Genomic DNA, 14897 nt, shown 5'->3' with positions numbered 1-14897 from the left:
TTGAAAAATATCAACTTAATCATTGCAATTTATACTAGTTTAAATTACGTGTTCATATAGTTCAATTTGGTCTTTATCATTCTGATTGCTTCAATATGATGTCTTTTACAACTTCACCGTCATATATTACAAATGTTTAATACAAATTTCTACTTAAGATAGTAGATGAGGGTCGGTTAGAACTAAGTTAACAATGGAGAAAATAGGTGAATCATTGAAAATTGGTATATTAATAGAACCAACTTGAAACTATACCTAAATTAACTACACATAATCAAATTACAAGTTATAAACTTATTATTTATAGAATTGAGAATGTATTTAATAGATAGCTAAAATTTTATACATCATTCGTTACTTTATAGACTTTATATCTTATAAATGTTTGAATTTTCACTTTAATATTTGATTGTTGCTTGATTTTAGATCAATAACTTTTAAAATTTTAAAAACATGTCTACTCAATGGACTTAATTCCATAAATGTTCTAAACCACTATTAAAATATAAATTATGTAAGATATTTTATTTTTTTTAAAAGTTAAGATAATGTCTCTTTAGATTTACTCAACTTTGATACCATATTAAATTTAACGATATAAGGTTTCATCTCAAAATCAATTAACAATAAAAAAAAAGTAACTCATTCATCTTATATGCAGTATAAATCTTTTTGCTTTTTCGAATATGGGACTACTAGCTTCTCAAACAAAATTCAATAATAAAAAGATAAGATGCAATCCAAAACTTTACAAATAAATTTTATACAAATCATAAATTGGGATCTTTTTCCAAAAGATATATATGAATTGTTGTTATGTTTGGTGCCGTCTTGGCATGCATTGGAGATTGGAGTTGACAGTTGACAATGTCCATCAACGCACCTTCCTCGGCAGATTGGCCCACCCTTTAATTTTGGAAAATTCTTCATTAACTCTTCTATATTCCAATTAAATAATCAAATAAATCTATTAAATACGGATACGGAGATTCAAACCAAATGTCTTATGATTATTAGTATATTCAAATATCATATGAGTTAAACTATGGTTGATTTAACCATAGATTATAGACACAATACACTTTCCAAAATTGTGTACTATCATTTTATTTACGGGCTTGTGGATTTTTTAAAAATATGGTAAAAATATTTTTAGTAGAAAAAACAAGTGATGATACATATTTTTTACATATTACAAATATGATAAAATTAGTGATACCATACGGTTATTCGACGGTAATTATATGACTATTAAAATATGGTAATCTGTTTTTAAATTTGCTACTTTTGTAATTTAAAAAATGTAGTAACATGTGCCATACTATCATTTTTCAATATTTTTTTTTCAAAATTTGAGTATAATTTAAAGATATTTTTATTTAAATAAAATTTTCTGACCCAAATAAAATTAGAAGGACTTTCAAGGTAAATGGACTCTTAATTTAATTATCAAGATCCAAAATTTCATACCTAGTAAAAAATTAATGATGTAAATAAGAAAAAGTGCACATTGCAATTTCTTTTATAAAAAATTACCATGAAAATTAAATCCACGATTATTACTAAGAACTCATAGTACAAAAAATAGTTTTTTTTAGTATTTAATAATAAAAAAAACAAACGTGTATATCGGTTGGGTTGATTCGAGTTGGATTGTGTTGATGGTGTTTTCTCAATCAACCTGAAAATTTTAGTTGGTCGGGTTGTCGAGTTATATATATATTTAATTTAAAGTACCTAAATTTATTTAGAACACATCATTAATACTCAAAATCTCACTAAATTTAAATACAAAACTCACGTTGGATTGCATCAATCCAAATTTCTCATTTATTTTTAGTCAACCCATAACACAACAACAAAAATAAAATTTTAATCCTATCCAATAGAAGGACAAAACTAATCAAACTTAACGTTTACATTTTGGATTGGATTGTTCACGTTGTCGGTTTATTTTAACACACTAAAAGTGTAAAATAGTAACCTCATTATCTATAATGTAAAATAGTAAAAAACAAGTATAAATTAGGTCGCCCACATATAAAATCAATTAATAATTATAGAAATAAATAAGTTTTGTTTTGGCAAAAGTGTGTCGCACATTTGCCGTATTTTTTAAATATTATTATTTTGCCCCTGATATTGGTGTATATCATATAATTCTTGTATTATTTACTTTAATTCAATGTATTTCATAATTTCAACAATCGATTAAATCCTAATGAAATTCATGAATAAAGCAGTAAAATTATTGAGAATTTTATATTTAATATATTTACTTTTTTTAAAAATCTTTATAGTTAGATTTTTTTTTTTTTTTTGCTATTTATCCAAGATTAATGGTATGTTTGGATTACCTTTTCAAGTGTTAAGAGTTTAAAAAACAAGTTATTTTAAAAAATTTAAAACTCATTCAAAATAGATATTTACATTTATTTTTTAAAACAATTTTTAAGAAAAAATATTTTGTTAATTTTTTTCTTAAATAAATCCAAACCTACCCCTAAATTTGGCATATTCCCAAACATAGGTCCTTAATATCGTTGGGCCAGGTCCATAAAACGTCGAGGCCCAAAGTGTGAATCGGTTTAAGCCCAATACTTTTGTGTACGACAAAATTTCTTCCGGAAAATGACCGCCTGAGAAAAAAGAAAAGAAAAATTAATTGCTTTTCTCCCTCTTCCCAAACAAAAGCCCTCCAATTTTTCTGCACATGGAACTTGGAAGCTTCAAAAACCTTCAAACCTCTATAATGGCTTCCTTCACTGCCAAGCCCTAGCTTCAACTTCCTCCCTCTTATTCTTCTTTTCCCTTAGCTCTCGGAGATATTGTTCGCTTTTTCTCCCACTCAATGGACAGGCAAATCGATGGCCATGCCGTTCCTTCCACATCTACTAATGGCAGGCTTGCTTCAGCGTCGACTTCTTCGTCTTCGCGACCTGATTACAGTAGCCGAGCAGTGCAGGTACTCGTTTCTTTACACCAGTTGACGCGTTTATGCTACAATGCTGGATAGTGAAACCCTAGCTATTTTGGTTAGCACGTTGGAGAATTCTTGGTGTTTCATGCTTTGGATTTTTGTTTCTGGAAGCTACTGTGGCATTTCTGTACTCAAGAGTTGATGCTGTTGAGTGTAGAGCAAGTTTGGGTTCGATTTTTTTTAGTTATGTGTGTCAGATTGGTTCTTGGGGTTGTTTTGTTATTTCGAATTACTGTCAAACGTTTGAGTTTGTAGATTTGAATACTTAAATGGTAATTGGTTTGTCAGACGTTGGTTTTTTTAAGTAGTCTGTGGATTAGGTGGTGGATTGATTTTTTCCCGCTCCTAACTGTTGTACTTTTATTTTCAATTCTAGGAAGCGTTGAAACATTTGGCATTAATTGATCTGATTGAGTTATGCAATGAAGCAAAAGTTGAGCATTGTCGAGCCACAAGAGACTTGAGAAGCTGTGGACGTGATGTTCAGTTTGTGTTGAATTCATGTGGACATGCCTCTCTGTGTGAGGAATGTTGCCAACGGTGTGACGTTTGTCCAATATGTAGAGTCCCAGTTCCAAAAAGTGGTGCTAGAACACGTCTCCGTCTCTTCTATGAGTGTGTTGAAGCAGGTCTCATACCGAAGAATTCCAAGGAGAGGCCTCTCGAGGAAGATGAGGAGAATAGAATAACCACAGACGTACAACGCTTGTATTCGTTATTTGATATTGCACTGGAAAACAACTTGGTTTCTTTAATCTGTCACTGTATCCTTAGCTGTCTCACTACTCTTCTAGCATTTCATGTAGATGCCACCCAGTTCTGATATTGTTGCCTTTTCAACTTAACGTGCAACTGCATTGTTTTCTGTCTCTCTTTATTTTCTTTGCATGGGATTATGGGAAGCCTTAAACAATCTAACAAAGTTGCAAGCCTATTTGAAGCAATACACGTGTCATCTTACTTTGTTAATTTTTGTTTGAATTCTTATTATTGTAATGTTTAAAGTTCAAAATTTCCTTTACAATAAGTTCTCAGATGTTACGGATGTTTGTATGGATGAGAGTGCTGTATCAAGTGATCCTGTACTTGCATTTTTGTTGGATGAAGTGGTCGTGAAGGATTGGTGTAAGCGGGCCTCCAGGAACATTATCACAGAACTTCAAGAAATATGTAAGCTAAATCTTGAAGATCTTGATGTCTTGTATCTTTAATGTAGCATGTATACTGAATACTTACATGCTTATACAAATATTATTCATTTCATTCTAGATAACTCTGATGTAGAGGGAATGAGGTCCAGGATGAGCCTACTACTAAAGTTCTCGGTGCTGCTTGCTGGCATATCCAATGTGCTTGAAGTGTTAGACTCATCATTTAGAAGCTCTCATTCAGCACAGCTTGAGGACCTGCATAATCTTCACGAGGGAATATTGAAGATCAAGCAGGTTCAATTTAATAGGAAGCAATATGATTATCAATCGTCATGTTTTTCTGCTTTACATTAGGCCATAGTTCTTGGGTGTTTGGAAATGAAATTTGTGCTGGCCTTCAATTAAGTTGCATTTTATTCTAATATTTAATGTCACCGATTTCTGATATCTGGCTTAGTTAATTAGTAGATTTTCTTTTTGATCAGTTGGAGAGTGCTGAAATTGATACATGCTAACTCCCGGTGGCTTTCCTAAGATGTTTTCACACTTAGAAAAACAAAGATAGCTTTAACCAACGTTTCTCTCTTTTCTTTCGTTGGTGAAATGTTATAATATCACAATTCACGACTCTGTATTTAATAATCTCTATTTGAATGATGGAAAAAGTTTAACTGATATTCTTAGTGAAGAAAGAAAAAGCAATATGACTGGTTAGAAGCTGGAAATGTCATAATATGTCCACGATGTTTCACATGTTGCTGATTATCTTTCTATCAAATTTATTCTCGTTACATAAGTAAATGTAGGAATTTATAACCTGTAGAGACTAGATTCTTGTGCATTAAGGTTAGTTTTCTCTGCCCTAACTTTATAGGTTTAGAAAATAATTATGAAGGTAGTTAATGATTTTCTCTTAACTCTGTTTTTTCCCCCACTTCAAAATAGTATATGTTTGCGAGTCAGTTAATGATAGATCCATGTCCTAGGGAAGGGTTATCAAAAAGTTGGGAGATCAGAACTTTAGAACCATCCTACTGTAATTGATGTTCCTATTCTCTCTCAGGATAGTCTTCATGTTAAAATACTTATTGGCTACAATTTTTTTTACCAGCATCTGGAGATTATGATGTGGTGCATAAGACATCAGTTTTTGGAGAATGTTAGGTCCCGCCATTCCAGCTTTTTAGCATGGCTTACTGCTGTCCGTGAAAGGAAATCTGCTGCAATTAGGCGATCATGGCCTGATGCTTTAGATGACTCTGCTGATTCCAGTGGACTGGATGGATCTCTGTTCATTGAGGATGCACTGGGGAATCTTGATGTACAGCAGTTGTACTCCCTAGATGCTGTGGATGGTATAAAAATTGCATCTCTAGAAAATGATGGGGCACCGTCAAACTTCAGTTCTAAAATTGGAGGGAGTTCAAGTTGCTACCCATTTGAAAATCTTCGGGTTGCTGTTGATGTTCTCTTTCTTCGTGGAAGTTCTGATGTAGTGGTTGCAAAGAAAGCAATTGTATCCTTCTTGATGATACATTTATTTCATTGCTCTAAATTATAAAATTTGCTAATTATATTCCTATTTTTTTCTCCTTAATCTATGATAGCTTTTGTATTACTTGTTTGACCGCCACTGGACGTTGCCTGATGAGAAATGGAGACATATTATTGAGGACTTTGCAGCCACCTTTAGCATTACACGGCATTCTATATTAGAATCTTTTGTCTTTTATCTTCTAGATGATCGTACAGATGAGGCCCTGCAGGTAATCTTTGTGCAATCCGTTACCTGCTTGTCTACATTATCATATAGTTTCAGGTTTGCGTTACTTATTTAAATACTCAACATTTGTGGTTCTGTGCTGTGTAGCTTTTTAAATTACATGGGATCTTTGTTTGATACATCAATATCAATGATGATTCCAAAATTTCAATCAATTTATGAAGAAAGAGTTGTGTAAATAATAGAATGGATTCCAGCCATAATTATAAAGGGTCACGTGTAAGTATCCTTTGAGGTTTCTTGGCAGCTAAATGAATGATAGGTCGGGTCTTTGTCTCATGAGAATAGTTGTGTTTGAATGGTGTTGATGAATCCATTCCGATCTCTCTGTGATGTCACTAGTTCAACAAAGCACCCTACATGTGGAGATCTGGATATGTTGGATAACTTAGCGTAACATGTATACCCAATATTTAAGTCATTGGGAAGGATGAAAAAGCATCATCCTCATTCAATTAGTCCATAGTGTTACAAGTCCTATAAATTTTTGCCTAGTATAATTTATTTACCCTGTAGAATTTTAGTAGTTCCCAATTTACATAGTGCCTGTTTCTTATCATTTCTGGATTGTATAACTGTCTGTTTACATGTTACCTTCTAACTTTTCCTTGCAACATGGCATCATGTAGGAAGCCTGCCGTCTTCTTCCACAGATCTCTGGCCCAACAACCCATCCCAAGATTGCACAAGTTTTGTTAGAACGGAAAAATCCTGATACAGCTCTTATGGTTTTGAGGTGGTCAGGACGTGACAGCGTGTCAGTTCCAGTTTCACTTGTGGAAGCTGTAATTGGTGTTCGGGTGAGAGTGGAATGTGCACTCCTGACCGAAGCATATATGTACCAGAAAATGCTCTGCAATAGGGTAAGAGATAGGAAAAACTATAAAGAACATGAAGACACATTTGATAATGCTCAAGGAAAATTTAGAAGCTGGGAGGACTGGATGAAAATATTGGTGACTGAAATTTGTTTTCTTTGTATCCGTCGGAACTTTGTGGATAGAATGATTGAGTTACCATGGAATTCTGATGAGGAAAAGCATCTCCACAAGTGCTTGCTGGAGTGGTCCACTGCTCATCCATCAACCACTATCGGAAGTCTCCTATTTGTGTACTATCTTCAGGTATCCTTACACTTGTGCATTGCGACTTTCCAAAAAATATCTTGTTGAAATTTACCATGAAAGGAATACAAAAAAGTAGTTAGGGAATCAAGAAGAACGATGAAAAATAGTCCGAACTATTTGCTTTTATTGAAGTTTTTTGCCTATATTCTTGGCTCAGCTGTTTCCAACTAGCAGCTGAAGAGATTGCTTTATTCACATTATACCAGAGAGGTTATCTCCTCATAATGGTTTAGTTTACAGACATGTTTTGAAGTTATATTTACATCATCAGAGCTTTTGGTTCTAGTTAAGTCACTGTTATTTTTAGCATGAAAAGTGCAAAGTAAATTATCATTTTGGGATCTATTCTACACACGGAGATGACGTATCATGAGGGCTTTCTGTATATTCTTTCAGAGGTATCGGTATCCTGAGGCCTACCAAGTGAATCTCTTACTTCAGAAAGCAGAACTAGGCTGTATCTCTGAAAATTCTGTTGGTGAAGATGTTTTATCCAGGATGAAATCGACTAGTCATTGGCGAGCAGGATTGGTTGTAAGTTATCTGAACCATTTTCCCCTTTTATTGTGGTGTTGCTTGTGATGGGGTTGAAGGCTTGTTCTTTAGAACACTTTTATGCGCCTACATTTTAATGGGCTCTAAATTGTTGTTTGTTTGCTGTGTTTTTATATATGCAACCAGAAAGGTGAAATCATTTTACTCAAATCATTTTGCACTAACTCTGAATATGACTTTTAACCTTGTGACCTAAACAATATCAATGAAAATATTCTTTTTCCTTTTTTTAAAAAAAAAAAAAAAAAAAAAATGAATTGCAAAATCAACATTGGTGGTTTTTATTGCAGCACGGTCTGGGTTTGGAACTCGTGTTCAGCCTTGATATTTCATTATTATTACTACTACTTTTAAGTTTTTTACATTTAATATTATTGCCTCAATATGAACAGGATAAATTCATGGAGTTGCTACCAGAAGCCCAACAGCTGGAAATAAAATCTGGGAAGCCGGCAAATACTGGTGCTAATTCACAAGTAGAAGTGGCACCAAATGCCAATCCATCTGTGGTTCAGGATCAGCACTTAAGCAGTGTATTAATCCCCTCGGCTAATACTTCTACTGTATCACATAGAATCGACAGTAAAGGTATCTTCAAGCCCCCAGTTTTTGAAACTCCAGGAAGGCTAGGTGGGACATTGAATCATTCCAAAATTGCGACCTTTGGCTCGGCATTGATTCACGAAAGGCGGTTTGGCAGTAAGGAAAGAATTCCAAAGCAAACTAACCTACACGAGAGTGTCAATTTTCAGGATGTGTTTAGTTCTGGATTCCACCAAGCTAGTGCTATGAATATTTCCCCCTCAGAAGAAGCCACAAGAAGTTCATCTAGAGTCCTGAACAGTCCGCTATTTGGGAATGATCCCGAGAAACTCTCACTGGTTAAGGAGCAAATTGGAAAATCCAACCAAGTTCGGAATACCCCTCCGTATTCTCGTAGAATTACTGCTAACCCTATATATAACACACCCAGCAGCAATTTCGGTTTATTAGATGCTCCTTCAAGGGGAGTGCAGGAAAATGGATCTACTACTAAAGTGGCAGTATCTACTAGAGACAATGGAACTTGGAACTTTTCTTCTTTAGATGATCCAATGGACATTTCGAGGTAAGGAAACCAATTACATTTCCCACTTGCTGCCTGCTTCATTTGCATTTCATTTTTCATTTTATATTGATGTTTGTATTTTCTTTTCGTAACAATTCAGCCATGGAGAAGTACAAGATTCTGCAGCTGACACTCGATATTTGAATGGTGCACCAAGATGGAGGTCTGATGAAGCAAGCGATGAGGAAGAGCCAGGTCTTGACAGAGCTTCGAGTATAGTACGCCACAGAGTTACTCGAAGCAGTACTAGAAGAACAAGGTCAACCAAGAGGTAATGACCATATTTGTCCACCTAACAACTCGAGATGATGCTTTATACGCAAAGCAAGTAGCTCGTCATTGGTCCAAAAGACCACGAGAGTTGCAATCCTTACCGGCTCCAAGTCGTCATTGGTTAGGATAGGAGGATGCAGTTACTTGGAATTGCTGCTTCCATGAGAGATGAAATAATCAATCAACTGAAAAGCTTCAAATTATGAAGAAAAGGAATTCATTGGAGGTCTTTCTATTTTCCATATATGTATTTCAAATGTCAATATATTTTTATAGATTTGATAGTTTGATGAAATGATTGTGTTAAAGAGGAAAATGGAAAACAGGGCTTTTAGGTTTTGATTATAGTTTTGATCGGGCCGGTGGCTAACAGAAGCGGTGAGATTTGGTTGAAAATATTTCTTGTAATAGGAATTTTTTATTTTTATTTTTCATTGCTATTATTGATAAGTCTAATTTAAGTGAGGTAAATATTAAGACTTCCTCAGTTTTGATATATAACATTATAGTTTTCCTTCAAATGTCATCACAATTAGGGGGATTTCTACTATATCTATGGTTTTAGATGAAGTTTTTTTTCTCACTTTTATGCTATTTCTTCTACAATTTGTTAAAAAGTATTCTCAATCTATCCAATGAAGATTTTGACCTGAACCTTGAATTATAATTAAATCCTGAGTTATATCTTTAAACTGTGTGTGTGTTTTCTACAATATGTAACAATTATTTATTTCCAATAACAAACCTTATTTATTTCCAATAACAAACCACTTAAATATAGCAATAAAATTATAGATTATATTGGTCAATTGTCGATAGATCGCAAAAGTATTTGTACAATTTTAAAAATATTGCTATACAATTAGATTGTTCTCTCTTAAAATTACTGTTCATTACCATACTTTTTTAAAAAAAGAATGTTATACATTTACAGCAACTATCCCATTATTGAATTGTTACTCACTATACTTACCCGATGAATCCATCACCATTTATATCTAATGGGCCCATTCCAAAAAGGCCCACTGTGGATCAATTATGAGCCCATTTAAAAAACGCCCACTACCGGAGTAAGGCGACACCGCCATCTCCTTTCATTTTGCTTCGTCTTCGAATTCTCACCGGAGTGGCACAGAAAGCTTTAAACAAAGAGAAAGGCCATGAATGCTTTCGGTTCGACCAGATCTTCGATCAATCGATGGAACTCGAAGAAACCCAATTTACAGCTCCCGCGTATTTCTTTGTCTGTATGTGCTCTTCTCTTCTGTTTCCTCTTTCTTCTCTACCTGTCCTCCTCCTTCTCCTCCTCTTCCTTCATGTCCTCGACTGCATTTTCGACTTCAAATTCGCGCCAATGCAATACCCAAATCTTGGCTTTGGGTGAGAAATTTCTTTTTTACGCGCCTCACAGCGGGTTTAGCAACCAGCTTTCTGAGTTCAAGAATGCTATTTTGATGGCCGGGATTCTCAACCGGACTCTTGTTGTTCCGCCGATTTTGGATCACCATGCGGTTGCTCTTGGGAGTTGTCCCAAATTTAGAGTTCCGGATCCTGGTGAGATTCGATTCTCGGTTTGGGAGCATATGCTTCAGCTTCTTCGAAATGGAAGGTAATCATTTCCACCTTCGTTTGTGTATATCTATATATGTAATTGTATTTTCAATGGCTTTATTTTTCTTGAACTGATGAGTGTTCTGGTTGTTGGGTTGCTGGATTGTAATTTAAGTTGCTTCTAAATCAAATAATTGAACCGTTTTGTTAAACTCGTAGTGATTCTTTTCTTTTGTGACTGATTAAAGAAGGAGCTGAAAAGAACAAGGCTTAATTATAAAAAAATACCCCTAAATTATGTCATTTGCTAAAGTGTACATTGCAATATTACCCTCGAAGGTTCGTAAATGTAGGAATTCTACGAATGCTAGGTGAAAAATGGGACTTGGAACAGTGTGTTGGTAAACTGAAACATAAATTGGGATCGACACTCCGTTCTAAGTCACCACAACATTTCAAGTTCCAATTTTTATACAATATTCTTACGAGCTTCTACTTCGAGGGCAGTTTTAAAACCTTTATGAAAGGCCCATGGTAATATTATAACTTTTGAAAGAATAAGGACATTAACTTCAGGAGTACTATTTTGTAATTTAGCCCCCCCAAAAATATAATTCATTGGTAATATTTGATGACATTAGCTATGCATTTCAATTTTGTGGCAGGTACGTTTCGATGGCGGATATTGTAGATATTTCATCATTAACTTCTTACTCTTCTGTTAAAGCCATAGATTTTAGGACCTTTGCATATTTATGGTGTGGAGTGCGTCTGGAAAGTGTTTGTGCAAATGAATACAACAACCTAAAGCAATGTGGTCGTCTACTAGCAGGGCTTGATGGGAATGTAGACAAATGTTTACATGCTGTAGATGAAGATTGCAAAACTACAGTTTGGACTTACCAAAATAATGAAGTTGATGGAGCATTGGACCTGTTTCAGCCTAATGAACAGCTTAAGAAGAAAAAGAAGGTGTCATATGTCAGACGCCGTCGAGATGTATATAGAACACTTGGACGTGATTCGAAAGCTGGATCAGCTACCGTTTTGGCATTTGGAAGTCTTTTTACTGCTCCATACAGAGGTTCAGAGTTGTATATTGATATCCATGGAGTTAGTAAAGATCAAAGAATTAGTTCTCTGATGAAGAACATTGAGTATCTTCCATTTGTCCCAGAAATCTTGAGTGCAGGAAAAGAGTATATTGACAAGATCATAAAAGCTCCATTCCTTTGTGCTCAACTGAGATTGTTAGATGGGCAGTTTAAAAATCACTGGAAGGCTACTTTTTTGGCCCTCCAACAGAAATTAGACTCTATATTAGAGAATGCTAATGAACCTATTCATGTTTTTGTGATGACTGATCTTCCTAAATCTAATTGGACTGGAAGCTACTTAGGGGATTTGGATAGTGATTCAAATCACTTCAAACTCTTTTTCCTCGAAGAAAGCGACGAATTGGTCCTACGAGCATCCAAAAAGGTGATGGCTGTAGGACATGGCTTGAGATGGACATCCAATGCTTTTGGTCCTGGAAGTATTCGTGATATGAAGAAAAAATGTGCTTCTGAGAAATTACCGGATGTTCTCTTATATATAGAGGAAACTGTTTGTAGTTGTGCTTCACTTGGTTTTGTCGGTACTGCTGGATCCACAATTGCAGAAAGCATAGAGCTGATGAGAAAATATGGAGTATGTTGAAACCAAACTTGAACCAAATCTTGACATTTGCCTTCAAACTCAAAATTCTTTACCATCTCCACTGAAGTTATTCTCTGAGGATGGAGTCAGTGCCGATGTACTTTGATTGAATTACATGACCATCTGATACTGCTTTTCCTGAAATTCTCTCGTCTATTCTTGTGAGCGATGGTGATTTGCCGCATCATGGAATCATGCTTCAAATTTAGCATCAACTAATATGGTGGATTGTACCAAAATGGGTCATCGTATCAGTTTTCAAGGTTGCATTTGGATGTAAGTATACATACAGTTTCATATTTACCATGAATAGGAATGCATATTTACTTAGTTCTTTGCACAATGGTGCAGCAACCGATAGTTTAGGAGATTGATATAGTTCATTGAAGCTCATGTGAGCTTAAGTCAACGATAGTTGACACGATCTTCCTTCCTTCGTAGAAGTGGAAGGTTTGATCCCTGACCTTGTAACCGTGCTAAAAAAAATATAGTTCCTTAAAGGAAATCCCCACGGTTGTTTTCTTAGAAAGATTGAATTTCTGTACTTATGGTTTTAGAAATAGAAAATACATGGAATCCATGGTGGACTTCTCCTCATCCCTCACTGTATTTAAAATGTAGCTTCCGTTCTCAGAATTTAACCAAGGATTCAGAAGTACATGAAAAGATCATCATTCTTTTCATAGAATAGAAACTAAAAACAAAATAGAAACTAAAAACAAAATCATTCTTGGGGCTTGGACATAAGAAACTAACTCATAGTCCTTTTTTTTGTTCTCTCTTCCAGATGTAAGTCATTTTACATGGAATGAGATGTCTGGATGTGGCAGCTAAGGACACACAATGCAAAATGAAGTAAGATTCATTTCAAACAATTTGTCTCCCTTAGACATTGTAATTGTATCACATCACAATATTCTATTGACTCGAACCGAGCTGGTTTCAATTCATTAGGAATTTTGTTTATCGGCTTTATTAAAAGAATTGGTGAAAATGAATTTTGACTGTTAATTTTGTACCTCACATATTCATTATCAATCTAATTAAATAAATCATACTGTTGTCAACAGACTATCATTCATTAGTCTTTACAAAAATTAATAAAAATATAGGAAATTAAAAATAAAATAAGAATAGTAAAAACTAAATTTATAAAAGTAATTGAATTAGGGGTTGATTATTTCCATTACATATGCATTTTTTTCTTTAAAAAAAAGTTTAAAATAAAAATAAGAAAGTTTGGAAACGTTTCCTAAAAGTAGTTGGACAAAAATTGGAAACATTTCGAGGGAGATAGTGTACGTCATTCCTTACCTAATGCATATTGTTGTTTTTATGAAGAGGATCACTACACAGTTTATTAATTTAATTAATACTATAGGCTATTTCTAAATTAATCTTAATTAACTACCTAACATTACTTTATATAAATTAATTAAAATGGTTTATTCAACAATATATGTATAATTGAGTATTAATTCTTGATTAATATGCTAATGTTTATGTTATGTTAGATTGTGGTTCGATTTAGTGGTAGAGAATTTGATCTATGATATCAACTTACTTACAACTTAACATCTCCTACAAGAGTAGAGTGATCTTGATGGCCAAATATAATAGAAAAATAATTCTTGAATCGGTTCATTTTTTTAAAAAAAAGACTTTGCTATTTATTAATATTTTTATAGATATGTAAAATTTAAAAACATATCTATAAAAAATTTCGTTATTATTTAACAATTTATTTTTTAAAAAGATAATTTTGAAAGGTTAAATTTAAGATTGCAAGTAAATACAAACAACTTGGGAATAAATTTGAAAATTTAGTCGATGTCTAAAATATATATTTATGTGAATTGAACTATAATTATTGTAAAAGTGTAGGAACGTGTGTATACGTTCTCTTTTAGGGTATTATTAGGCAAAAGAAAATAGGAAGATAGGGGATGGTCCATTTATAATTAAATTTGTTTTTTTTAGTAAATAAACATTTAATTTTACTTTTTAGTTTTTGTTTTAAAAGAAATACATTTAAATCATGCCAAATAAAAGGACGGTTATGCATTCCGGCCACGATACTAATTCTTTTTCGCCATTTTTCTAAGTTTTTTTTTATTTTAAAATGATAGACTTAAGTAAGGATGATACAAAATCTGAAAATAAAAAAAATTAAATAAATCCAAGTTGGTCCAATTGTTGGTTTGGTTCTCTTGGTATCAAATTGCGTATGATTCTAGTTGGAAAAGCCAACAAAAACCAATTTCAACCAAGAACCGAGAGCCAAACCGATTGAATCGGTTTGTTTTTATTGTCCATTAGTTTGATTTTAGTATAAAACCAATTGATTCGATTTGGTTTTTTTAGTAGCACATAAAAACCAATAAACCGAACGGACGGCAAGTCACCATAGACTTTGGGGAACACAATTTGGTAGAGAAAGGAACGGTTTTCCGTTATGGCCATTTAATATAAAAGGGATAGGTTTCCTCCCTATTTATTTGTTTTTTATTTTAAAAATAAGAAAATATATATTCACTCTCCATTTTTTTTTTTTTTTGGTTTATAAGAAAAGCATGAAATAAATCAATAGATACCTAAAATAAAAGTGAAACATTCTAGATGAAGAAGAAGAAAAAAATCAAATTTTAAGTTCAATATATAAAAGTGT

At 33.6% G+C, this 14897-nt stretch overlaps 2 protein-coding genes across 3 annotated transcripts; both read left to right on the top strand.

The window, feature by feature from the left end:
• The first annotated feature begins 2668 nt into the window (after nucleotides 1-2668).
• LOC101209653 (E3 ubiquitin-protein ligase HOS1) lies at nucleotides 2669-9498 on the top strand. The gene is made up of 10 exons (XM_004152374.3): nucleotides 2669-2965; nucleotides 3357-3744; nucleotides 4016-4150; nucleotides 4250-4425; nucleotides 5243-5647; nucleotides 5739-5897; nucleotides 6544-7038; nucleotides 7438-7575; nucleotides 7989-8704; nucleotides 8805-9498. The coding sequence occupies exons 1-10, from the start codon at nucleotides 2852-2854 to the stop codon at nucleotides 8977-8979; spliced, it is 2901 nt and encodes a 966-aa protein (XP_004152422.1). The 5' UTR covers nucleotides 2669-2851; the 3' UTR covers nucleotides 8980-9498.
• A 542-nt stretch (nucleotides 9499-10040) lies between these two features.
• Nucleotides 10041-13298, top strand: LOC101209896 (O-fucosyltransferase 30). Of its 2 annotated transcripts, XR_969459.2 has the most exons (3): nucleotides 10041-10586; nucleotides 11194-12505; nucleotides 13017-13298. XR_969459.2 is itself a non-coding variant. In XM_004152375.3 (2 exons), the coding sequence occupies exons 1-2, from the start codon at nucleotides 10138-10140 to the stop codon at nucleotides 12227-12229; spliced, it is 1485 nt and encodes a 494-aa protein (XP_004152423.1). In that variant the 5' UTR covers nucleotides 10041-10137; the 3' UTR covers nucleotides 12230-12826. The 2 variants fall into 2 exon arrangements, 1 of the variants encoding a protein (XP_004152423.1); XM_004152375.3 differs by lacking the exon at nucleotides 13017-13298 and having other exon boundaries at nucleotides 11194-12826.
• Nucleotides 13299-14897: the final 1599 nt, after the last annotated feature.

This window comes from Cucumis sativus, chromosome 5 (genome assembly GCF_000004075.3).
Source record: "Cucumis sativus cultivar 9930 chromosome 5, Cucumber_9930_V3, whole genome shotgun sequence".
In the NCBI taxonomy this organism is placed as follows: Eukaryota; Viridiplantae; Streptophyta; class Magnoliopsida; order Cucurbitales; family Cucurbitaceae; genus Cucumis; species Cucumis sativus.
Note: the sequence above shows the minus strand (reverse complement) of the source record. Positions and strands in the feature narration are given on the sequence as shown.